At 43.8% G+C, this 25,812-nt stretch overlaps 1 protein-coding gene across 3 annotated transcripts in view; it reads left to right on the top strand.

The window, feature by feature from the left end:
• Window positions 1-25,812, top strand: part of usp32 (ubiquitin specific peptidase 32) — a 58,432-nt gene that overhangs the window by 28,688 nt on the left and 3,932 nt on the right. Inside the window, exons 6-33 of one of the 3 annotated variants that reach the window (XM_076734854.1) lie at window positions 6,362-6,493; window positions 6,682-6,789; window positions 7,097-7,212; window positions 7,754-7,816; window positions 8,166-8,249; window positions 8,364-8,425; window positions 8,618-8,720; window positions 9,054-9,240; window positions 9,820-9,995; window positions 11,477-11,617; window positions 13,620-13,785; window positions 16,511-16,668; window positions 17,597-17,678; window positions 17,862-17,936; window positions 18,639-18,777; window positions 18,869-18,974; window positions 19,129-19,302; window positions 20,130-20,304; window positions 20,393-20,544; window positions 21,274-21,385; window positions 21,491-21,690; window positions 21,908-22,092; window positions 22,577-22,663; window positions 22,871-22,991; window positions 24,162-24,353; window positions 24,524-24,749; window positions 24,949-25,391; window positions 25,503-25,595. In XM_076734854.1, the coding sequence (XP_076590969.1) occupies window positions 6,362-6,493; window positions 6,682-6,789; window positions 7,097-7,212; window positions 7,754-7,816; window positions 8,166-8,249; window positions 8,364-8,425; window positions 8,618-8,720; window positions 9,054-9,240; window positions 9,820-9,995; window positions 11,477-11,617; window positions 13,620-13,785; window positions 16,511-16,668; window positions 17,597-17,678; window positions 17,862-17,936; window positions 18,639-18,777; window positions 18,869-18,974; window positions 19,129-19,302; window positions 20,130-20,304; window positions 20,393-20,544; window positions 21,274-21,385; window positions 21,491-21,690; window positions 21,908-22,092; window positions 22,577-22,663; window positions 22,871-22,991; window positions 24,162-24,353; window positions 24,524-24,749; window positions 24,949-25,391; window positions 25,503-25,595 (4,058 nt within the window). Of the gene's footprint in view, window positions 1-6,361; window positions 6,494-6,681; window positions 6,790-7,096; window positions 7,213-7,753; window positions 7,817-8,165; window positions 8,250-8,363; window positions 8,426-8,617; window positions 8,721-9,023; window positions 9,241-9,819; window positions 9,996-11,476; window positions 11,618-13,619; window positions 13,786-16,510; window positions 16,669-17,596; window positions 17,679-17,861; window positions 17,937-18,638; window positions 18,778-18,868; window positions 18,975-19,128; window positions 19,303-20,129; window positions 20,305-20,392; window positions 20,545-21,273; window positions 21,386-21,490; window positions 21,691-21,907; window positions 22,093-22,576; window positions 22,664-22,870; window positions 22,992-24,161; window positions 24,354-24,523; window positions 24,750-24,948; window positions 25,392-25,502; window positions 25,596-25,812 lie in introns of all 3 variants that reach the window. The other 2 variants (XM_076734855.1, XM_076734853.1) reach the window with 2 other exon arrangements.

Below are 25,812 nucleotides of genomic sequence, written 5' to 3'. Positions count from 1 at the left end.
GCGTGTGCTTCTTTCTGCCATGTCTTTGTGATGTGAAGCAGATAGTTCCCCAGCTGCGTCTTCCTCCCTCTTCTGCCTCACTGGTAGAGTGCAGATGTCTCAGGAAACACCTCGAATGGCTCACAACAGTTGTTAAAGTTCGGATGAAGTCATTGCATTACATCGCTGGTTTTCCCCCCCATCAGTGGCACTGAGTGCCCTGGGAAATGACTGACAGGCTCGATTTATCACCCTCAGTCATTCACTCTCCTCCTTTCACTCAATTTGACTTTTTCATCATTCTGTCTCTCCTTCACCAAGGTCTCTCTCCTCCCACTGCTGCCTTCTGTATCCATTTCCTCACTGTCACACTCAGCCCTGCTCCATGTAGCCGGCACTCGTTCATGTTTGTTTTATTTAAAGTACCGATGGCTTAAGTAACTGAAGAATGGCTTGTGCTATTCATGCATAATGTTAATGATGAATGTGTGAAATGAAAGCTCTAAGCTGCTCAACCATCTAATTGACTTTGAAATCAATTCAAGTTTTTTGCTTTTTTATTTTTTTCCCCAACAGTGCTTTCTTTGTTCTGTTAAGATTACGGCAAATCAGGCTACAACTAGTGAATCAGAAAGTCTACAATTTTCACAGATTTTATATTCCTTTGTTAACCTTCCTGTTAGTTGATACTGGATTGCGGCAGAGCTCTGGACAGTTTTAATAGTTCCTCTAGTGGGCAAACTGTTGGAGGTAATGAGATAAACATGGCGCCTGTGTCCTGACGGTGCAGCTGTTGGATTGTGCTGCTCAATCTGTTTAAAGCTGTGCTGAAATCATTTTTGTTATTTTATGCAGCTCGCTGCTGTTGCACAGTGTACTGGTACTGAAAAGGTTCTCTTGTAGGTTTTAAACACAGATGACTCAACAAACCCTGTAAAAAGATGCAGCTATAGCATTCTTTTTAACTGTCCTTGCAGTTGGCAGTAAATATATGGTTGAGCAATACTTTCTCCAAGTTAAATGAGGACAAAGCTGAAATTCTACTTGGCCCTCAAACGAAAAGAGAAATGCTGTTTAATAATCTGGGGGAATGAACTCTCTGGATTTAAATCTGAGGTTACAAGTAGTGGTGTTCTCCAAGATTCAGATCTAAGTCCCACATCATCAAGGTGAAGAAAACCTTAGACCTTCACTTCAGAAACAGTGAAAATACAGCCACCTGCAGCCTTTGTCAGCGATGCCCCAGAGCTCTGGAACACAGATGTCAAGGAAGGTAGATCACTAAATATTTTTAAAGGAAAGCTGAAAATGTATGTCGTCACTCCAGCCTTTAACTAGCGATGGCTTTCCTGCTGCAGACCTGAGACTTTTGTGCTTTGCCTCACACTCATGCACTGTGCCTTTTCTTTTGAAACTGTTTGATTTTGCTTGGTTTTATGTGTTCTGTGGACTCTTATTTTAACCTTAATTTTATTACTGTTATTCAGTGGATTTTTTTTTCCATCTTTATTGTCCATCTTTTCATGTATCATATATTTTCTTCAGTTTGGTTCATAACAATTCCTTCCATTATTAAAATTACTTACAAGTTTCGATATTGCACACCTGACACCACATCATACCCTCTGAAATGTGCACAGCTCATGCTGCCTACCAGCTGATTTGGCCTTAGAATGTAAATTCTAATTTTGGGTTGTCCTATGAGTTAAACACTGTGTGTTCATGTAATTTACAGAAAAATGCACAAATCTGAGAAGTTCGCCAAAAAATGAGTGAGAGGTTTATCTCTTCTTATCCCTCAGAGGTAAAATATATAAATCATTACAGTTGAATAAGTGGGGCTGTTATCAAGCCTCGTTCTTTTTGTTACCAACCACAATGCATTATATCCATAATCACACAGTTTCGACAGCTGTCAAGCACTGACAAGTTGGCATCAAACGTGTTTAGGTTTGTAATCCTGTCTCACAGTGTTATTCACTGAGCACCGAGTTACTGATTTAAATGACAATTTTGGCAATTTTAGCCAATTTTGTTCAATTTAGCCAAAGTTATTGTACAGCTGCTTGTGTTAGGATGACATTTAACTAGTTTGAAAGCTATCGAAAGGAGTCAGTCCTCAAGTTGTGCAATGCTTGAGGACTGACACAGATCTTATTTAGCAGATCAGGTATGGGCCACAACATGACCGATCCATGTTGGAAATAAAAATCCAAAAGATTCCAGTGAGTTCCACACAGTGAGGAACACAGATGTAATTTGGGGTCCATACAGCACCGTTTCAGAGTCTTTTTGCTTGACTGACTCTCTGCGACTTTACAATTGAACATTTGTAAATCCAAGAGAAATTGTGTCGTGATACACGTATATACGTATTTTAAAAACAGCACACGGAAAATAAAAAGAATAGAGTTCCTTAAAATTGGAAGCCAAGTAAATTTAGCCAGGCTTTATTTTGCCAATTAAGGACAGAGGGCTGGAAAGAACGTGTCTTGTCAAGAGAACGTGGACGTTGCCTTTAATCTGCCTGCTCCCAGCTTATCCTCTTAACTTTGTGTGTGTGTGTGTGTGTTGTGTGTGTGTGTGTGTGTGTGTGTGTGTGTGTGTGTGTGTGTGTGTGCGTGCGCGTGTGTGTGTGTGTGTTGGAGAGAGAGAGTGACTGACACACTCCTGGTTCATTACTCTTTCCAGAACAAGAACGTAAAGCTTGACTCATGGCAAAGCTTAGTACAGTGAATCCTCTGCTAACTTGCTAGCCTCCGAGACTGTCACAATATTTTGAGTAGAAATCTGTGGGAATAACAGCCCTGCGGACACAATGACGTAGTTTGTGTGAGCGGTTATCACGGGGGAGTTTGCTATGGTACATGCTGGCTATAGCAGCACCTCTCTAAGGATGTTCCCTGGATAATGGTATGGTATCTCTGCTGCCACTCGGACAGAGTTGCACCTCTAGGTGGGTATCAGGCCAGACGAGGCACCTGCCATAGAGACAGATGCAGGGAATTGACATTGATCATTAGTGGCCACTGGTCAGTTCTGTTTATTATGCCAGATATTTGTGATTGCCATTCATGATAACGTCTGGTGCAGCCAGGTTTGTTTGAGGTCTTGTTTGGTTCTTTGAGCATTTAAATGGTATTAGTAGAAGAGGGCACTTCATCGTTGCTGGTTTAAAAAGAAGTTAATAGGAATTTATATTTGTCATTGTTAGACTTATGAACTTTTTAAGCAGCTGTTTGTGTTGAGACACTATTAGAGAACTTTCTGTTTGGTATCCGCACTGTATCATATCGGCACTAGTGTTGAACATAGATGCCCAGCCGTACCTGTAAGACAATTTGTGCTTCAGCAGAAATCCATATTAGCAGTGTTTGCTTGCAAACCTGTGGCTGGAGACTCAAACAGACCCTGATGTTTGCTGCTCTTCTATATCTCAAGGGTGCCAGAAGTGAAAGTCTGTCTGTTCTTTTACCACTGATGCATTTAAGATCCTTCAGTATTTGACGGAGTAGACTGCCGGACTCAAAGTCCTTCAAAGTCTGCCATAATTACAACGACTTGAAATCAAACAAAGAACGACACTGATGTTGTGTGTGGAAGCATGAAGCGACCCTGAGATGGATGGGAGATGTGCAGGAGGCGATCCATAGCCGGGGTAATGAGTTTTATAGATTAGCAGTCAGATGGCAGCACAGCTGTCATGAGGAATGTTCAGCATGATGAACACAAGTGTTTATTTTCTATCTTGTGGACCAGGACTAATCATTGATGCATATAGAATGCTATAGTGTTGTTTCCCTACCTGCTTTTAGACTTGATGTTGTTGTTTAGGGTGAGCGTGTGCTGGTTTTCTGATTACTGCACAGAAAGCATTCTTCCCTGGTTTTTGTTGAGTTAGCAGTGTCTAACTGAGCTTTGAGACGGAACGGTAGTCATGAGTCTGAGTCTCACTCCCTGCCTTAGTCCATAATCCTTAATAATTTAGCATTTTCATGTTATTTCCTCCATGCCTTCTCCATATAATTCCCTTCCCATGCTAAATCATTGATTTCATACTCAGCCAGTGGCAGTAAAAAGGTGATTGAGTGCTTCCCAGTCAGGCCAAGGTCAGCAGTCCTGATGCTCACCTCTGGACTGCAGGGAGTCCGAACCTGGATGAGAGAGGAACACCCCTCTCACAGTCCATCCTCCAGTGTGCTGCTTCACCAGCAGTTGACCACAACCATCATCATCCCATCTGACTGGAAGCTGTGACCAGTCGCTGCTATAAACACGCTTTCAGGAAGCTTCTTTTAATAGCCCGACTGGGAAGCCACCATCGACTATCTGCCAGGAACGGACTGCCATTTGATTTGTGTGTCTGTGTTTTGACACCTGTCATATGTTTTGGCTCCACGCCAAAGGCTAGCCGGCTAGCGGCTCAATCCTATTACTGTACCTTAAGCTGTGGATTAGCATGTTGAAAGGGGGAGGCTGGTTCATTGACCCTGGCAGAGGTACATATGCTATATTGGTCTGATCCGTATCACTCCGTTACAAGTTGAGTCAAATACCATTCCACCCAGTGGCTGTTACGTGATGCCAGCTTGGTTTTGCTGTCGTATCCTGACCGTTGTCCTTTTCACTCTTCCTCTCACACGGTCTCAACCTGTACATGCTCCAATTAACAGTAGAGATAGGTTACTTTATTTCCTTCTTTGTTCTATCGTTTAACTTTCCACAAATTATGATTTTCCTTATTTCCTACTTTGTTTAAGCTGTTCTCAATTGCTGTTGGCCATCTTCAGACTGCTTGTTTTGTCCAATCAACAGTCCAAACCCCAAAATAGTCAGTTAGCTATGATATCATAAAAAAGAGCAAAAATCTTGACATTCGGAGAACCTGAAACTGGAGAGTGTTTCACATTTTAGCTCGACAGAAAAGCTTAAACATTTAATCAGAATGGTTGATTTTCTGGCAGTTAACTAATTGATTAAAGGACTAATCCTTTCAGCTCTAAAACACCACAGGGTTTACATGGACAGAGTCAAATAGATTCATTAAAACAATGAGAGAAATTACAAATACCACCTTAAGAGGAAAGCATTGATGAAATGCTCCATAAATTCTGTGGGTTTGTTCCATCATACTTGAATAGATTTGTGGAAAGGTAGTTGATGGATTCAGTGAATTTTTCAAAACCTGGAGAAGTTATGAAGATGGACGGTGCCATCAGGCTCAACGTGCTGGCAGATAAGACTGAGGTGATTGACTGTGGAGAGACGAATGCTGACCCAAGCTGTTGCTTATCATGAGCGACACCTTCCACCCCTCCCACCACACTCTGGCCCAGAACACAGGCTGATTCCCTGAGGGTGCTCTGCTGAGAGCCACAGGACGTCTTTTGTATTGCGTGATGAAGAGTGAATCTCAGTGTGGGGTGGTTTTACTGTTGTTCTCCCTGCTCCCACACTGCCATAACAGCTCTCCACCCACCAGTCACCAGCACCTGTCTTTGATGAATACAGGCCCTGTTGCTCACGTGTTTCCTCGCTGCTCTGCACTTTAGCACCTTATTCATTATTCATCATACCTTGTACTTTATACTTTCCTCCATTTCTGTGTGTTAGGCAGTGTTTCAGTTCAAAGTATTACATTAAACATTATTCCTTAAGGTTATTGCATCATACTATATACAGCATGAATCATAAATTCATACAGTCTTTACTGATTTATAATCTGTTCTACATGCGACTCCCTCTATCTGTAGACCTTTAAGTGCTGCCAAGAGCTGGTAGGACCTGGACCACAGAGCCCCCCCTTTGTGACAAAAGACCTGGAACAAGGACAAATTAGTCAAATGACAAGAAAATGAATCTTAAAAACAAGGACACATTTTCATTATGTATTAATTGTCTATTAGTTGATTTCTATTGCTATTTGTGTCAGTTTTGTATCATGCGGGTTTTGTTATATTCATTTATCACCTGACCTCCGTAGCTTGTATTAACCTTGATATGATATTGTTTACATGTACTTTATTCTGCTACCCTACACTTTACAATACACTACCTACCTGCTAGCTGTATGTATTTATTATTAATATCCACACTGTTTACAGTGTATTTGTTCTTGCTACTAGAACTCTTGCACCTAGTATATTTTTGGAAAGTCTAGAAAAACAACTTTGTGTTCTTGTGTCAGTATGAACACACAATAATACCAGTTGGCCACATTCAGTTGCAGCACAAGCCTAAAGCGACAGCATAGCTTTAAGCTGAAGTAATGATTCCAGAAGTTTAACTTTCACCTGTTTGTCCATTTCTGAACAACGCTACACAGCTGGTGATTGGGAGTGATTCCTCTGAACAGTGTTGCTCTTCCTCTGTTTTCCTGCAGTGGAGGAGTCAGACATTATAGACTTGGAGAAGCGCTACTGGTTGCTGAAAGCCCAATCCAGAACTGGCCGTTTTGACTTGGAAACCTTTGTCCCTCTGGTCTCTCCTCCCATCCATGCCTCACTGAGTGAAGGTAAGATTGTATGTTACTGTATTTTTCATATGTCATGGGGATGCAGAGTGCATGTATCTATAAATTGGATCATCATGGCCCTATGTGGGTCTTCAGGCTCTTTAAATTCAAGCCCTCACCAGTGATGAAACCCTCTCGGAAGACTTGCTCTTTGTTTAAATATTGCCTGCTTCAATATTGTTTTCCAGGCTTGTTTCACGCCTTCGATGAGAATCGGGACAATCACATCGACTTTAAAGAGATCTCTTGTGGACTCTCTGCGTGCTGCAGGGGGCCCATTGCTGAAAGGCAGAAATGTAAGCCATGCTGTGGTTTCAAATCATTACAGATAAATAAATCCCAGAGGCTTCACATAGACATACCAAGCCTTTTTATCGCAAGAAGCTCTTCTTTGTAGCTGTTATCTGGTCTTTAAATGGAAGTTGGAGAGTGAAAATAATTGGAGATTGTTGATTGGTCATTCGTGCACAGTCTAAAACATATTGGATTTTCTGCTGACAGTCTAAGCAGTGTGGTGTTGGTTTTCTAGCTGGTGAAAACTGGTGTTGTGCGTCATAACCATATTTTGTATTTCACCTCTGCACATCTTCCTTTCACTGCCAGTTTGCTTCAAAGTGTTTGATGTGGACCGTGATGGCGTTCTGTCTCGAGATGAACTCCATGAAATGGTGGTGGCCTTGCTGGAGGTGTGGAAGGACAATCGCACAGACACACTCCCTGTAAGTCCACACACGCTCAGCGTAGATGCAGACCTGTTAAGGCCTGTGTTTTAGCTCTTAGTGGCCATGTTTTCCAATCTTGGCCGTAGCTAGGTTAGCTGTTTCCCCCTTCTCTTCTTTGTAGCTGTAGTCATTGTGCTAAGCAAGGTGAACAACGACCCGGCTCTGTGTACACACAGACTTGGAATTGATATCAATTTTCTCATCTTATTCTTGGAATAAAAGTATTTCTTAAAATGGTGACAATTAGTTTAAAGAAGATCAGGCATACTTATGGTTATGTTTATTTAAAGGTAATTCTGGCTGATGATGTTGTTGTTGTGCAGTCTGAAATGGCCAGACAGAGCAGGGGTTGCCGCAGGAACTGTAACTAAAAATATTCTATTGTTATGTTATTTATGGCACCGAAGCAGACAGATACTGATGATCTTCCCAGAATCTGTTGAATCTGAGCACCGCTGTGATCTTGTTCACAGCAGTAGCTGAGGATACGGTGCTTGGTGTTTGCTACTGGAGGCTAATACATTTTGTTTCCTTGCAGGAGCTGCACAGTAGCGTGTCAGACATAGTAGAGGGCATTCTGAAGATGCACGATACAACCAAGGTGAGACACGACTCTTGGTGACAGAATCATTATTGAGGCGTTGTCAGGAAGTTAATCCTTTGACTTCAGTCCCATAATACAATTTGATTTCATAACCTTGATTCAGAGAAAGTCACACCACTGTACTCTCAGCTCCAGCTTCAACCTGCTTTCGTCATCTTGTCATTGGGAGCTTCCCAGTACACCTCCAGCAGTCTTCTTGTCTTACGTCTGAGCTATTTTCACTCACAATAACAAAAGCAGATGAATAGATTTTCTTCCACTGTTTTCAAGGTCTCAAAGGCAGTGTATATTTTGAGAAAAGTGAATCTGAGTATGCTGACTGTCGTGTCTTTTGACTTCTCACCAGCTGGGTCACCTGACCCTGGAGGACTACCAGATCTGGAGTGTGAAGAGTGCTTTGGCCAATGAGTTCTTAAACCTGCTTTTCCAGGTCAGCTCACCCCCATACTGTAGATGTAGAAGTTGTATTGATGTTGAAAACAGTGTTTATTCATCATCATTTTCCATACGTTCTGTATATCTTTGTGTATTTGTCTTGGTGAAGGTCTGCCACATAGTCCTGGGACTCAGGCCTGGTACTCCTGAGGAGGAGGGACAGATCATAAGGTACAAACCGGTCCTCTTTATCTGTCATGTCACTGTATACAACTGTGAAGAACATACTGTTAGACCTAGTGAATGTTTTCCAATTGATTTGTGGGTTGTGTTTCTATTTTGTTTGTTTGTGTGTGTGTGTGTGTGTGTGTGTGTGTGTGTGTGTGTGTGTGTGTGTGTGTGTGTGTGTGTGTGTGTGTGTAGGGGTTGGTTGGAGAGGGAGAGCAGACATGGGCTGCAGCAAGGTCAGAACTGGTTCCTCATCTCCATGCTGTGGTGGCAGCAGTGGAAGGACTACGTCAAATACGTAAGTCAAGTGAAAGAAGGCAAAATGTGTGAACATAGATGTAAACTGATGTTAACACCTTTTAATTTCACATGCACCAGTGGGTTAACTTTTGTATTTCTTTCATAAGGTCCTACATCATTTTATATGAATTCAAGATGAATCATTTTTCATACAGAACATTAATGTGACCTGTTTTGTAACTACAGCTTGGTTACTGTAGATTGACACTCCAAATCATAGCTCACGTGTAAAAGGTTTAGAAGCTGTGGCTGTTCTGAAAGCAAACACATTAACCTCAGATATCACTTTCAACAATGACAGGGCAGTCCCTGCTGTTATCTTCCTGTCCAGGAGCATAAGGGCATCGTGGTGGAGCAGCCGTCCATCCTGAGCTCATTGCGAGCTCCGATGGGCACAGCCACTGTAGAGCCCACCCCACCAGACAGACTGGGAGGACTGGGGGCCTTCAGCCCGGTCAGCCCCACGGAGGAAAGGTCACCTGATGCTGTGTCCAGCGCCTCAGAGGCTACAGAGACTGGTCAGTCAACACATTTCTCATAACAGTAAATAGCAAAATGTGAGTATAGCTATACCACACCCCCGCCAGCCTTTATTAGTGATCAGCCATTATTTGACTGCTGCTTTTTATAGTGTTTACCTGAACGTTTTTACTTCATGTGTGTGGTTGCCGCTCACTTTATTTTGTTTATATCAATGACCAGCTTTTATTTGTTCATGCCAGCTATTATTTAGGACTGCACCTTCAGTTGAATACCAGCTGTTATTTCAGACTTTACAGCTTAATGATCCCCTATTGAAAGAGATAAGAGGTCTCTCTCCCAATAGTCAGGATCAGCAAGCTGTCAACTCTTAGGATGACCATTTTATATTTAGCGGACATTCTGATACAATATTTTGTTTTAGTTTTAAATTGGTCATCTATTCAGTATTTATACTGGCATCTTTACAGTGTCCAGACTCACAGACAGCACCCGAGAATAAAACATCATGAGTTAACAGTGGAGTGAATTTGAGCACTTTTTGTTTATCAGTCCTGTACGTGTGGCTAGGTTGCTCCCTCTCATCCATTCTCTCCATTTCTTTCCTGTCCCAGCAGCTCTGAGCCCCCAGGTAGCTCCCTCTGCTACAGAGAGCTGTTTTGCCCGTCAGCACAATGTATCGGACAACAACAATCAGTGTTTTTCTGGAGCCAACGGCCACCTCCCTTCCCAGCTGGCACAAAGACCTGGAGCAATTGACAACCAGCCTCTGGTCACCACCGACCCCATGAAGGCAAGGACATGTGTGCGTGCGTGCGTGCGTGCGTGCGTCTGTGCATGTATGATAGCTGTTGAGTTTATTTTGTTTTTGAGCTGCACAAAGTTAGTTGTTACATGTAAAGTTTGTCTGAAAGTGCAGTAAAAACCAGAATGGCCCTCAAAGACTGTCCTGTTTATTTACAGTAAATGTGTTTACAATGAGAAACATTTTAAACCCCAGACTCATTTTGGTCATGGTTAGATCTGCCTTTGATGAAGCTCTCAAAATCAGTCCATGTGATTGAAAACAATATATCAATATAAAAATTTTGAAACTTTATGAATTAAATGGCCTCAAATTTAGGGACTTCAAAATATATCACTATCTATTCTATATGAGAAAATGAACGAAGTGCAGAGCTTTAGTCGAGATGTGGTTAGCCTAGCTTAGCTAAACTAGTCTGGCTTTGTTAAATATTTGGCTTACCTAACAGTACCTCTTAAGTGCACTAGTTACTGTATGTTAACTAGTTAGTTTAACCCCTACAAGAAAATCCGCTATTTCAACAAGTTAGAGTAACACAGAACTGCACATTGTGTAAATAAGACAGCTTTAGGGTTGGTGATAGGTGTAGTTTTTACCTGTGAACAGAGCCTTTGTGCTAAGCTAAGATAGCCATAGCTCCAGCTCCAATCATTTGAACAAATAAAAGTATATAATCATGTATAGTGTTTTGGCGTTAGTCAAATATTTTTTGACTATTAGTTCTTGTGCCAAATACATGATGTATTGTAAGAGTGTCTTCAGTCTGCACCTTCTCAGTCTGTGAAAGAGAACCTTTTGTGTTGTGTTTGGAGCAACTTGTGCCATCATTTGCGACCGTAAGAGTTCAATTCTAGTTTTGATCACCTCGTGGTTACATCAGAAAAACCACATCCCACAGTCAGGAGGTGATCGTGGAGCATGGATCACACACCAATGCTCAGCGTTCTGCTTTGGAATATGTTTGATATATGAGAACAGTGAAGCTCCTCCGTCTCACAGAAGAATCACAACGTTCCCTCTGGCTTTGCTTTGTGAACCAAGCTCATCTGTTCACTGAATCCAAATGTTTGTTGTACAAAGCCAAGCGTTTAAAAGATCCAGGCCTTTGAAAGAAAATTAAGTTCACAGCTTGTACATCTATACAGAATTTGCAATCTTTAGCACATATTAAACAAGACAACAGTGTGTTAGATGAAAATTTTTGCCAGCTTCTTCGTTGGTTTGACAGAAGAAATTATCTGAGATTCCCAATTAGGAAGCACTCCTCCTCTACTGGCAATGGCTCTCAGAGACCAGATGGTGCTTCCTTTTTCCTTTGTCTTATCTCTACAATTTGCTGTAATGATAGCGGCTGCCAGCCTGTGCATAGCATTAGGATGCTGTCTCTGTCTATTATCTGTAATTCAAGTAGGCGGATGGTGTCTTTTGTGCACGTATTAAATGCTGATGTCTGTGCTGTGCCCCTGCAGGCCCCTACGCTAACCATGGAGGGTGGCAGGCTGAAGCGCTCCTTGCAGCTGGCGCCTGGTAGAGACTTTGAGACGGTGCCAGAGCCGGTGTGGCGGGCGCTCTACCACTGGTACGGTGCCAACCTCAGCCTGCCGCGACCGGTGAGTTAAGACAGCACACCCCCTCAACGGCTCACTATCACTGTGGTGCAGGACTGGGCGGTATTAACATCAGGATGCTCTTCAGAGCAGCAAGTCAGGATAAATGTGGTCTTATTTTTGAAGAATGTTTCAAACAAAATCCAATAGGATAAGAAAAGTGGCCAGGCAATCAGACGGGTTTAACACAAGCCAGCATGTTATCGAGACAATCTAAACAGCTTTATTTGGAACTAAAACCGAAGGTCAGAGCACCTGAAATATCAGTAATAAATACCTCATTGCACAGATAAACTGTGTGCACATGAACAGGAAGTACAATAGGTTTGTATGTTGTGATGAATGTGTACAACAGATAGTTTGGATAATAAGTTTACAGTTTGCCCTTGATTTCTCTTCTAAATGAGTTTTACTGACCTGGAGGTTTGTTTACAACCTGAATGTTCGTGTTTGCCACACACTGTGAATATTTAAATAAAAGGCCTGTGCATTAGTAAGCTAGTAAAAATGGTCATGGTCAGCATTCAGAACCCTGAAAGACTTGACTTGGACTTGGTAAAATGGTTGCAATCCAAGGTCTCTAATCTGCCAGAGATGATTGACTCAAGTCTGAATTTTAGCTAAATGCGGTGCTTTGAATGTGTTCACAGTCAGATGTCAGGATTTGTGTTTCTCACAGACTGTCACAGAGTGATTCAGTAACACAGTAAGTGATGAATAGTGAGTGGCTCGACCAGTTATTTTTCTGTGGAGAGAGAAATGGCATCTCACCAAGGCACGCCACTCCAGTTGTTGACTTTAGGCTACTGAGGATAACAAGTCTACTCATGTCTCAGAAATTGGCTAAATGGCACTAAATGCTCGTGTTTGGATGCATCTGTTCAGACCAGCTCTTATTTAAACTCTGACGCAGACTGAACAACTGCACACAGTCTACTTGAATAGTGGAATATTGTGGGGTAACCATGGCAACACATGCACCATAATTGAACCATAAAGCCTGGTTTAGGCTTCTGCGTCGCGTCAACGCCGTACCTACGCCGTCGACGCAGACCCCTACGCGGACCCTACGCCGTAGCCTGACGCGCACCTCCAAAAAATCCTGACTACGTGTCGCGTCGACGCGTAGTGACGTGAACTTCGAGGACTGTGATTGGTCCGTTCAGAACGTAATTTTCGGTTCAGTCGCAGCCCTATGGTCGCAGCACAACAACACTGCCATTTTCAAAGTTTCTGTGGTGAGAGCTACAAGAAAAACTGGACCAAGCCGAAGAAAGAATTATCGAGGAGGTACGCAAGTACGACCACCTCTACAACTCCTCTTCGCGGCGGCAAGAGCCCCCCCAAAACCATACAAAGACACAGCCGCACCCCCCTAGCGGCTTGGCGGTGAATTGCGGAGCAACGCGTTCCCTTGACGCAGAACTACGAATGCTCAGTGACGCCGTAGGGTGTACGCCGTAGGTACGGCGTCGCCGCGACGCCGAAGCCTAAACCAAGCTTAACTTGTAACTAATGCCGGGATCAGACTACATTATGTTTTTGTCTTTGACGATGGTCACGTGTCAGATCTAATGATCACAGTGCCACAAACTCTTGCTGTGTCTTGGTCAGGTGACTGGCAAGACTACATGTATGACCCCAACCAATCACAGCATGTCTTATCTCACGATCATGCATGAGTTCAGGTGTCATTGGGGAGGTGGGTGAAGCTAGTGTCAATCACATTAGAACATTAAAAGCAAACACTAGAGGGTACTGGGTAGCATCCAGATAACAATTAGGACAGGTACGAGTTTCACATGGGCTAATTTTATTTCCACAGTTATTTATTCTACAAGGAGCAGGCTTGACTGTGTTGGTTACTTTAACGTTTGATCTGGGACTACACTACAAGAGTGAGAGCAACCTAAAAGACAAAATCCTCATGACAGCTGTCCAGACAGATCAGTGCACTCAAAACTCGACTTGCAGAGACTTGAAACTTTCCCTTCCACCCCTGCAGGTTATCCTGGAGAGCAAGACAGGCCAAGCAGAGCTGGAGCTCTTCCCTCGCCACCTCCTCTTCCTCCGCCAGCAGCCGGCCACGCGCTCCCCCCAGTCCAACATCTGGGTTAATATGGGTATGACCAGCCTGCGAATGTTCCCACCATATTTACCCCCATCAAGAGGTAATGTAAGCCTGCAGCAAGACCAGAGCAAGCCGTCGATAAATGCTTCATTGAGCTATCCTGCATCCTCCCCCTTTAATCCTCCTAGAGTGGACTGATCCAGCCCTGGCGGTGCTCTGGAGTAGGAAGTGGAATCATTCAAACCTTTTCAATCTCCACTGACCTTGCTGTTCAAGTATTAGTTTTACGATATTTGTTCTGGTGCTCTACACTCGTCTGCATTATTAGTGAGAAACAGTCATGATAATAATGTTAGACATGTCTGTCTCTCTCTCCCTCACTCCACTCAAACTCACTCCTTTTGCTTTTGAACAGCTATAATTGGACCAAATTTGAATCCGTCTTAGTCTGTTTCTCCACTCTGATCCCTGTGATTTGTCAGATAATGACAACACGCAAAAATGACATTTGGGAAAAGAAATCATCATAATTGACAAAGCAAACAAAGTGAAAGTCCGGTGACTATCCTTTTTTACACCTGCTTTCAAATGCATCACCATGAGAAGCTGCAAGACAAACCGCTTTCACTGCAGGTATGGATGTCAGGTGGTGACATCATTGTGGACACAAATAGGATCAGCATGGTCCTCTACCACAACGATAAGCTTTATTAAGTTCAGGGTGACAGTGCTGGTCTAGTCAAAGTTTAACAGTTGCTATAGAAATGCACCAAAATATATCAACATTACATATAACAGCCATTATATAATAGCCATCATGTATGTCACTCGCCCTTCAGAGAAGCAGAGAACAGGAAGCATTACTAATGTAAGAATTCCACCAAAGTGGATTGTTTATTCATTGTATAAAGTAGAAATGTCCCGAGCCAGTCCTGAGGATCAGTAGCGGGGCCATTCTCAGCATTTTTTTTTCATATAGTAGTCGTATAATTACAGTAATAGAATAACAATTTAAGATTACAAATTCAAGATTTTTGAACCAGGACTTCAAGAAGCTTGTGAAAACAAGATGTACGAATGTAGTGGATAACCCTTTGTCTTAGTGTATGGGTGATATGTTGTGTAATATTTAAAGTGTTAATATTACCTGAAGCACAGGGGGAAAAGTTTTTCTCCATCACCACCTGAAAACATGATAAACATGCTCACAATTTGCGCTGTTGTAATTCAACGGCTTCGCTGGGTGATGTTACCAATGTATGGCTGAGCAGGTTTGCACATATAATGCTTTTTCCATCATCTGTTCTCTTTTTCTAGGATGTGTTCTCTTCAGTTGCAGTGTGTTGAGCTCTCTCAGCCACCGTAGTTCTGGGTCAGACCATAAGTATCAATGTTAGGTCTGATGTTTGACCACAGGCTTGTCTGAGCTTGTGGTGTTCCAGTCAACAGCAAGCTGACTAGTTTGAATACCTCCGCCTGTTTGGCCTTTGCCATCTGCTTCTGTCCAGAGCTGAGTTGTTGGTCATTACTCAGGCTGCTTGAGTCCAGCTAAGCGACAGAGGACCTTTGGAAACATGTCAGTGCTTCCAAAATGTGTTAAATGATGGAAGATTCTGGCATAATGCAACCTCTGGCTGTGCAGTAACATCACCTGCTGTCTCAGTAATCACTGTCACCTACACATAAAAATGACATGCAGTAGAATGCAATACACATGCAGTATTGCAGAGCACTTAGTTGGTATCAATCTAGTGAGGGCAGACACCCAGCATAGTGGGTATAAATTAGGATTCCTTTCCTGCCAATTTGTTTTATTCAGGGTGATGATTGTAAGCTGTAAGACGGGGAGTCATTTTATTTCCGTCACTTCCTCTCCAGTCAGTTCAGGTCTAATGTACTCACAAAGGTAACCATATATAGACCCTCTCACTCACACAATAATTGAAGCTGCATTTCACCCTTTGCGTTATGTCTAAATGGATATAATGTACAATTATAAACTGCCTCACTGCCAAAAGAAAGTGGATGACAAAGCACGTCATGTGTGGAGCTGTACACAGTTGCTCCACTGTAATCAGGCTGGGGCATCAGCACTCAGCGCTGGTCCAAAACTACTCAAAATATCAGGTTTCACATCACAGCGCAGACCTTAGTCCCCCATGGAGCTGTGGCTTCCATCATGACGCATCCTCTGTCTGAGCAGCAGCTTGTTAATAAGACTCTATCTCAGGCATGCGGCCAGACATCGAAAACGGATCTAATTATGTGTCATTGTCCGCATAATGAGGCAATAGTAGAGCACTTGAACAGGTGTAGAAGGTGGTCTGTTTTGTGCTGTGATCGAATAGTAAAGCTGTGCAGATAGAAAAATAACGACATTTGAAAATCAGATGTAGTTTTATGAATCATTTTGAACTAAATATCAGTGAAGTGAAGCTTTTGAATTTCTTTAACAGGACTAATGTTGATTGGTTTGTATTTGATTAATCCAATCTGAGTCCACTAAATCCACTAAGTTGATTGACCAATCAAGTTTGCGCTGATTGATTTAAAAGAAAGCCCTTTCTTGCTGCTTCCTTACAACTAATCCTCAGTCACCAGAATGCTGTTGTTGGTATCGATTAGTTGATTGCATCTGTGAGCTTGTGCAGAAGCTGAAAGATGAAACTTCAGCTGAGTTTTCAAACTCTCACAGACTTTTAGATCACACCTGAAGTCCTTCCAACTGAGGAAAAAGTCAAATGAACACACACAAAACTCAGAGTGTGTTCAGATTGTGTGTTAGGGTCACTTTGTGAGCGTTCTGTCCTCTTTGTGTGCTGCAGCAGGTAACGTGCCATCCCCCAACGCTCCTCTGAAGAGGGTGTTGGCCTACACAGGCTGCTTCAGCCGCATGGGCACCATCAAGGACATCCACCTCTACCTGTCCCAGAGACTCCGCATCAAGGAGGAGGACATGAGACTCTGGCTCTACAACAGTGAGGTGGGTTGCAAAGCTGTCCAAAGAGTCCCCTTTACTTTGATGTATTTGTCTTTTATGAAATATCAGATATTTATCAGGCAGTACATGACACAGCAGGCAGGAAGTTCACAACAACACTGAAACCTTTCAGAATATTTTCATCGAGTTACATATTCACATTTATTTTCCATCTGCTTCAGCAGTGTCTGTCACTATCTAAACATGGTGAGAACAATATAAACCAGGTAATTGAGGTGTAAAAACTAGACTTTGACATGGGGTCCCTCTATAAGACAGGACCAAAAGATTACACAGTAACGACCATTCTGATAATGTACTTTTGTGGTGCAAATTCCAGTACAAATATGCAGTTAATCAAATTACCAAAAAGCAGTTTCCATGCTGTGAAGCTGGGACTTTGGGGGGTCTCTGCAGCGCTGGGGCCGTGAGACAGATTTCTGCTTTAATGATACCTGTCAGGAAAGGTTACAGATTTAGAGATCAATCAGCTCTTGGCAACTGGCAACATTTATTTGGGAATACATAACACCAAAACACAATAGCAGCTGGGGCCTTCAGGTGGGTGTTTCTTACCTAATGTTGGGGCCCTGTCTAAACAAAAGGGTCTAGATTTGTGTAAAAATCTAGTTCTAAGGCATTTATAATTTCAGCTTTGTACTTACATGTTCCTACATTGATCTTGCAAACCAGAGGCCAGCACAGGAAAGGTTTACACATTTCAGACAAAGTGTGGGAGGACTGGGGTGTTGACAGGGGCCCAGCAGCTTATTTTTTCCTTTCGGCCCCCGACCAAATTAATGTGATAGAGCTAATGGCACTTTTAAATTGAAGTGAAGCAGATGAAAGAACTACAGAAGAGTGAAAAAGTCCCAATAAATGAAAATTTTCAAGCAGTCTCAGCATGTGTTCTCCTCCTGTCGTCCTGCAGAACTACCTCACCCTCCTGGACGATGAAGATCACACACTGGAAAGCCTGAAGATCCAGGATGAGCAGCAGCTAGTTATTGAAGGTATAAAACACCTCCCTTTTTCTATTACACTTGTCTCCAGAATGAACAAAACTCTCTGCAGGCTCATACACTGACAGATGCTCAAATATTTATGTACAATATAATAACTGATCTTTTGGAATAATGGCACATGAAAGTGGGAGCAAAATGATTTCATCGCTCTCTCTGTCTCTTCCTCCACAGTCAGGAACAAAGACATGAGCTGGCCTGAGGAAATGTCTTTCATTGCCAACAGTAGTAAGATGGACAGACACAAAGGTAAGCTGGAAGACACCCGATGAGCTTATTGTGTATTTGTGCAGGCTTTGTCTTGAGAAAACATTGGTGGATAGTAACTACGCTCTATGACAGACAAACATCAGCTCTGAAGGAAAGTCGTTAATGTCCACTCATCATAGCATGTAGTGTGACTGTCAAACAAAATACAGTGATTTCAGTGTGTTATGGGGAAAGTAATCTCACTAATAGTTTTTTGTCAGTGATGGGGAGACGGATACAGTCACACCTGTGTTTCTGAGCCTGATAATACATAGTTAATACAGATAATAACACTCTACAGTGCTAATGTGCTGCCCACTAACACATTGGATGTGCTATTTTCTGCCATGTTTGCAGTTTTTATGTCATTCTCAAACATTTTATAGCAGCTGTTTGCCACTGAATTCTACAAGTCCCATTTCAAAGCTGATGCAGGGAGTGATCACCTATTAAGGATACACAAGGATATTTATGTTCAAAACAAATGAGTCTGTGGTAGATGTAAAAAATGTTGAAGCATGTTGAGAGTAATTGGTTTAAGCCAGCGTTCAGCTGTCACACTGCAGCAGTGATGTTGACAGTGTGTCATATGTGCAGCAGTAAAAGATATTAAGGCCATGAGTGGTCAGTAACAAAAGCTTGTGATGCTCATTTAGTGTTTGTCCTTCAGCTAAGTGTTCATGTCATTGTTTTCTATTCCAGTTCCTACAGAGAAGGGAGCCACTGGCCTCAGTAACCTTGGCAACACCTGCTTCATGAACTCGAGCATCCAGTGTGTGAGCAACACCAAGCCTCTCTCAGACTACTTCATCTCAGGGAGACATCTCTATGAACTCAACAGGTATCGTTGAAGTGGAATTACTTTGGTGTAACTCTGGCCACCATTGTTGTGAACGTTTAATTCTGACTGGCCTGTGTTGGTGCATTCACAGAACCAACCCCATCGGGATGCGAGGTCACATGGCCAAGTGTTACGGTGACTTAGTGATGGAGCTGTGGAGTGGAACGCAGAAGAACGTGGCTCCGCTCAAACTCAGAGTAAGCAGTTTTGATCCATAACTCTCCACCTTGTGAGCTGAATCACTGTCTTTGTGTCTAAATGTGTTGCTCCAGGAGCACTTTTACAGAATGCCTCTAAGAATTCTTTTAAAAGTTGTATAGAAAAAAAGTTTATGATGTCATTCTCCTCCAGTGGACAATAGCAAAGTACGCCCCGCGCTTTAATGGCTTCCAGCAGCAGGACTCCCAGGAGCTGCTAGCCTTCCTGCTGGATGGTCTCCATGAAGATCTAAACAGAGTCCATGAGAAACCCTATGTGGAGCTGAAGGACAGCGATGGCCGGCCTGACTGGGAGGTGGCCTCTGAGGTCAGAGATCACACTGCAGATCAAATACTGTTACCTCCAAATGAACTGACAGCTGTATGCCTCACCCTGTTTGGGACAGAGATCTGCTGTGGGGCAGATACGGGGAGGGAATTTGTCATAACTTTGTCAAATGTGAACACACAGACACAATGCACATACTTTTAAATACAGTTCCTGAGGATATCATTATCTCCAAAGTCTATCGCAAGTAAGCATTTATAATTCTGCTTAGAAACTATGAAAATGCTGCTCCTTAACGGCCCACAGCTAACTGTCTGACTCCATGACAACATTATCCTTTGTGCCCCCCAAAGGCCCCAAATTATGGGAACTGTATTTCGCTTAGAGCACGATTATCCCCCAAATCAAAGTAAGACAAAGAATAGCAATTCCTTCACTGCTGTGCTGTGACGTTGGTCAAATCACTCTTTTGTGATTCCAAAATTGTTGGACAAAGTAAGCATAAATAGGATTAACACCTGTCATCAGTTATATTGACATTTAAAATGAATCATCATAGAGTAAACTGCCCTTAATTTTACTGCAACACAGTCCCTTATTTTGACTGATCAGGTTAACATCATCATTTAATAAAATTATGACCTGTCTGAACCCGTCTTGGCACGGTCCATTCTGAGAGGATGAGGAGAAGAGAGCCGTCAGCAGCAGTCAGTCCATCAGCTAAGCTATGCTTTAAACACTAATGTTGCTGTATTGATGTTCTGTTTGTCTTCTGTACATCCTGAGGGGAAGGATTTGCAGGATTAGCGGTGTGTGAACTCACCACTGTGTTTGTTTGTGCGTGTCCATGCTCCTCCACCCTGAAGGCATGGGAGAACCACCTGAGGAGAAACCGCTCCATTGTGGTGGATCTGTTCCATGGTCAGCTCAAGTCCCAGGTGAAGTGTAAGACGTGCGGACACATCAGCGCTCGCTTCGACCCCTTCAACTTCCTGTCGCTGCCCCTGCCCATGGACAGCTCCATGCACCTGGAGATCACTGGTGAGGAGGCAGGAGGAACCATTCTGGCAATGACTTCCTTTATTTAAGCAACAGAACCTGAATCATGTTTAACGTGCTGTGTTTGTAGTCATTAAACTGGATGGCTCCACACCTGTTCGCTATGGCCTGAGGTTGAATATGGACGAGAAGTACACCGGCCTGAAGAAACAGCTGAGTGAGCTGTGCAGTCTGAAGCCTGAGCAGATCCTGCTGGCTGAGGTCCATACTTCCAACATCAAGGTACTGAGACTCTTCAGCACACTGCAGGCCAGGACAGAAGAAGCTTTGCTTGATTTCATTGTCCACAGTGCAGGAAAACATATAACAAAGATTTTGTCCACATGTTCCATTTATGGCATACATCTGTTTATAGTGACAAGACAAAATGAAACTCTCAGGCAGCTATTTAACACAGAATGAAAGTGTGTCTGGGCCTCACTCACTGCAGGTCTGTTGCCAAGAACAGGAGCTGATTGGATTAGTCTAAATGTCATTGATCCAATTGCTGTTGCTCTGCAGAAAAGCATATCCTTTCTATTTGTGGTTCGGTGCCTTTGTTGAAGCAGCAGAAAATTGAACAGCTTGTACAGTTTCAGTTTAGTAAAGGGAACATCTGATGTGCTGTGCAGTGATCTCTTCACACACTCGTGTCTGGCTGACAGGGACTAACTTAACCCCTGCTGCAGTGATAGTGACATTAAAAAGTTATCTTCAGGGAAATTGAATTTTCTCTAAACATGTCAGACTGAGCGTGCTGCTCTCTATGTTTAGTGGGGTAATGCTGCTTGAGCTTGTACTCCTAGAAAAGGGCAAGTCCTATTAAACTCCATGAAAACAGTGATACTCCGCTTTTGGAACTTCCCTTCATAACGTGTTTTCACCCACAGAAACATTCTGCATGCAGTGCTGTCTGTCTGTCTGTGCTCCTGTGAAGTGCTGCAGTCTGATGTCCAAATCCTTTGTGTCTAGAACTTTCCTCAGGACAACCAGAAAGTCCGGCTGTCTGTTAACGGCTTCCTGTGTGCATTTGAGATCCCGGTGCCAGGTTCGCCAACATCACTGAGCTCGCCCACACTGACAGGTGAGCCTCTTCAGTCACACTTTGTCTTTGCACTCTTTTCACCCTGAATCTGTCTTCATGCACAGTTACCGATTTCCTCATTTCCTCCCTCCCCACCTTCATTAGACATCACCCCGATAGCCAACGGCTCCACCGCTAATGGAAACCTGGACAACAAGCCGGTCCTCATCCCCAACGGTGGGCCCAACACCATGGTGCCCTGCAGCCCTGAGACACCCCTGGCCAATGGGGTCGCCAATGGACACATCACACCAGTGCAGGAGAGCCCCTTCATTGGCTACATCATCGCCATGCACAGAAAGATGGTGAGAACTCAACAAATGCAACATGCTGTATTGCACAGTACAACATGTGCATACATACACACACACACCCATATATATATATATAGTCAGAAATTTTACAGTTGAATGGATGAGTACAATTATGTACTGCATAATTACTGCATCATGTAATCTGTCCAGTGGCTTTAATGCACTTTCTCTGTAGGTGCTGTAACTTGCACATTTGTCGCCCTTTCAGATGCGTACGGAGCTGTACTTCCTGTCATCTCAGAAGAACCGGCCCAGTCTGTTCGGCATGCCGCTCATAGTTCCCTGCACTGTCCACACCAGTAAGAAGGATCTGTACGATGCCGTCTGGATCCAAGTGTCCCGACTGGCCAGCCCACTGCCCCCACAGGAGGCCAGCAACCACGCCCAGGACTGGTACGCTGACCTCTGCTTTCACCCAGTGTTTTTTCGTGGATTCTTGTGCTTTTGACTGAGCTACTCGTGGGTTATCAATTTCCCTCTACTTCCTGTCTTTGTGCTAATGTAGGCTAAAGCCATCGCAATGCTATGCTAGTATCTTATGAGAGGAGAGAGAAACAATATAATTTGTAGAGGTCAAAGTCCTCTCACTTACTGTTACTTAATATTATTGAAGAAGATTAGGAATGGTGTGAGCTGATCTGCACAATCAGGAATCAGAACTGATCAGTATCAGTGATCTAAAGCCTGTCCCATTTCTGCTCCTCCATTAAATGTCACTTAGACCAGGTTCACTCAACTGTGCCCCATTGGAAGAATAAAAAACATGGAAGTTGTTTTCTAACATGAAGCATTGTGAACAAGTTGACTGGGAAGTGATGATATCCACCGACAGTGTGCATGAGGAACATGAATGATGTTTTTCTTCTTTACCCTGCAGTGATGACAGCATGGGCTACCAGTACCCCTTCACTTTACGGGTTGTGGGTAAAGATGGCAACTCTTGTGCCTGGTGTCCCTGGTACAGGTAAGACAGTGTTTTGTATGACATGTTTGATGAAGAGAAAAGCCAACGAATCCAGAGGAAATCTCTTGCTGTGCTGCATCAGAACGATCAAATTAACCTTGGAAACAAATGAACAAAGACCAAAAATTAGATGCAGACTGATGCATTTGTTTTTGATTTTTAACTGTGAATGTTAATTTTCTGGGTTGTACCTGTGTGTGTTTCTAGGTTCTGTCGAGGCTGCACAATAGAGTGTACAGAGGACAGAGCCTCTGTGGGAAATGCTTATATAGCTGTGGACTGGGACCCCACTGCCCTGCACCTCCGCTACCAGACCTCCCAGGAGAGGGTAAAGCACGCACACACACACACACACACACACACACACACACACACTGGGAGTACCAAATTAGCTCCAAACAAAGTTCAATGTCGAGCAATAGAGGAATTTCTGTGCAAAATTTAGTTTGTATGTATATTTTCTTTATTTTGTATAAATTCTGTCAGTGTTACAGTTACCTCCAGATACCAGCCATGAATGTGTCGCTATAGATTACACTGTGTTAATTATCAGCCATCCCCGCCCTGTTTAGCTGATCATAGAGAGAAGTGCAATGGTTCCATTGGTGAAACGATATCTTTCTTGACACAGTTCTTCTCTGTGTGCTCTAATGTCTCTGACACTCACTGCCCTTGGAGGTTATACAGTATATGCCCCCTCTACTGCCGTTGATTATTGTAGACAAACAAAAAAAAACGTCTTTGAAAATACTTGAGCCTAGAAAGTGAGATGTGGGTGTTAATATGGAAGAAGTAAGAGCGAGCCTTTCACTGCAGCCTGCTTCAGGTGAGCTGCGAGTGACACTGCTGCTGTCCCTCTGCCCTGTGTCCTACTGACATTGAGCCTGATTTCTTTTCTGGACTTTTCTCACACAGAGTATGCTCATGACTTTATGACTGTGGTTCACCTGGTGCTTGTATCATTGTGCAAATGTTGAGATAAGAGCGAAGTGAGATAAGCAAACTCACTAAACTGCTGTAGTTCTGAGTTTGACCACACAGAGTTAGCAGTGAGCCGCTTAATGCCAGTTCAGCTACAGCATGCGATCCAATAAAGACTCGAGGATCTGGGACCTGCAAGCTGTGCCCTTAATGTTACTGTACCTGGTTTGTTTACTCAGGTAAAGATTCGTGCTGTGAGTACATGTCACTGTGGGTGTTTCTCAGTCGATTTATTCTGCACTTATTTTACATTGCTTTTTCAGCTAAAAATGCTGCTTTACCTGCAACTTTATGCTGAACAAAACTACAAATACTGCTTAATAACAGTGCTCACATTTAACTACAACAAGACAAGTGGCACAGACTGTAGAACACAGCCTGCTGTTTGGAGGAAAGCTGTCCCTCTGCTAGCCTGTTCCTGGTTGTGAAGAAGACACTGTCAGTTAGACAGAAAGCCAGATAGTGTGGAATTATCCTCACCTTGTTCGGTGTCATGACCATCACGGTCTCCCTGCAGATTGTGGAGGAGCACTGCAGTGTGGAGCAGTCCCGTCGGGCCCAGGCTGAGCCCATCAGCCTGGACAGCTGTCTGAAGGCCTTCACCAGTGAAGAAGAGCTGGGTGAGGATGAGCTCTACTACTGCTCCAAGTGCAAGACACACCGGCTAGCAACGAAGAAGCTGGACCTCTGGAGGCTGCCGCCCATTCTGGTCAGTGGCACACTTCTGAGTCTGTGTGAGGCCTGAGCTCTGGCCTCACAGGCTTAGCTTCTTCTTGTGTCGAGCTCCACGTGTGGTTTTCAGTAGTATTTATTGTTTGCATTGAAAGTAGTCATAGGACAGACAGCACAGCATGTGTGAGCATTGGCTCTCTTCCTCAGATTGTCCACCTGAAGCGCTTCCAGTTTGTGAACGGCCGTTGGATCAAGTCCCAGAAGATTGTCAAGTTCCCGCGGGAAAATTTTGACCCCAGTGCCTTCCTGGCACCCAGAGACCTGGAGCAGCACTGCCAGCACTCCCGCAGTGAGAGCGAGGATCTGCTGAGGGTTGGAGAAGACAACCTGTCCTCTATCTCTGCCCCCGCTGGCTTCTGCAACCTACCCAAAGGTATCACATGTTGCCTGACATTCAGACTTTTACCACATTCTCAAAGAGACGGATGCATTTGCTTCTTTTTTTCCATTTCGTGTTTGATGAGTAAGAGCATGACAGCACGTGAAATGAAAGAGAACGAGGCATTATTGAGCAGAGCAGCTAATGGCCCAGCGGCAGAGGAAGTGTCTCTAACCTTGTGGTTTCCCAACAGCCTCTCCTGCCTCTAGCAGGAAGTCAGCGCCTTCTCTCAGCCGGACCAGCAGCCCCTCCAGCAGCCCGAAAACTGGCAGCGGAGGCCGCAGGCCAGGCCGGCTACGCCTGCCCCAGCTGGGCAGCAGACACCGCCTCTCCAACAGCAAGGAGAACCTGGACGGAGCTGCTAATCCTGAGGCCGAGCCACGGGACGGCGCACCGCAGGCAGACACAGAAGGGAGCTCAGCGGGGGCCGCTGGATCGGGAGAGGCCATGGCGTCAGAATCGTCGTGCAGCACTGAGGCGTCCAGCAGCCACTGTGACGTGGTACTGGTGAATGGTGACAGCAACGGGCTGAGCTCAGACTGCAGCACAGAGAGCAGCATGGACCCTGACAATTCACTGCTACAGCACAGAGACAACATGTGTCTGGACGCCATCTACAACCTCTATGCAATATCAGTAAGCAGGACGCATCAAAGTCACACATACAGGAGGGTTTGATAGGCTCTCTCTTTGGGCTTTTTCTGCCTTGAAACATGCCTAAAAGATTTGTCTGCTTTATCTCCTCAGTGCCATTCAGGAATCATGGGAGGAGGCCACTATGTGACGTATGCCAAAAACCCCAATGAGAAATGGTACTGTTACAATGACAGCAGCTGCAAGGTAAGACACTTCATCACTTCATGTGCTGCTTCTTTGTTTACTAAACCTCACCACCTGACAGTGACTGGCATGATCATAGCTTAATAACTGCAGCTAGGCATTGCAGGGCCTGCTCAGATCAGTTGATGATGGAGTTGACTTGTTGCTTGAGACCTTCAGCCTCTGTCTGTTCTGCATCAGTACACAAGTATCAGGTTTTTAGCCAACAAATGCGTAT

This window comes from Chaetodon auriga, chromosome 7 (assembly GCF_051107435.1).
Source record: "Chaetodon auriga isolate fChaAug3 chromosome 7, fChaAug3.hap1, whole genome shotgun sequence".
NCBI lineage: Eukaryota > Metazoa > Chordata > Actinopteri > Chaetodontiformes > Chaetodontidae > Chaetodon > Chaetodon auriga.
This window is presented reverse-complemented; position numbering and strand designations above follow the sequence as displayed.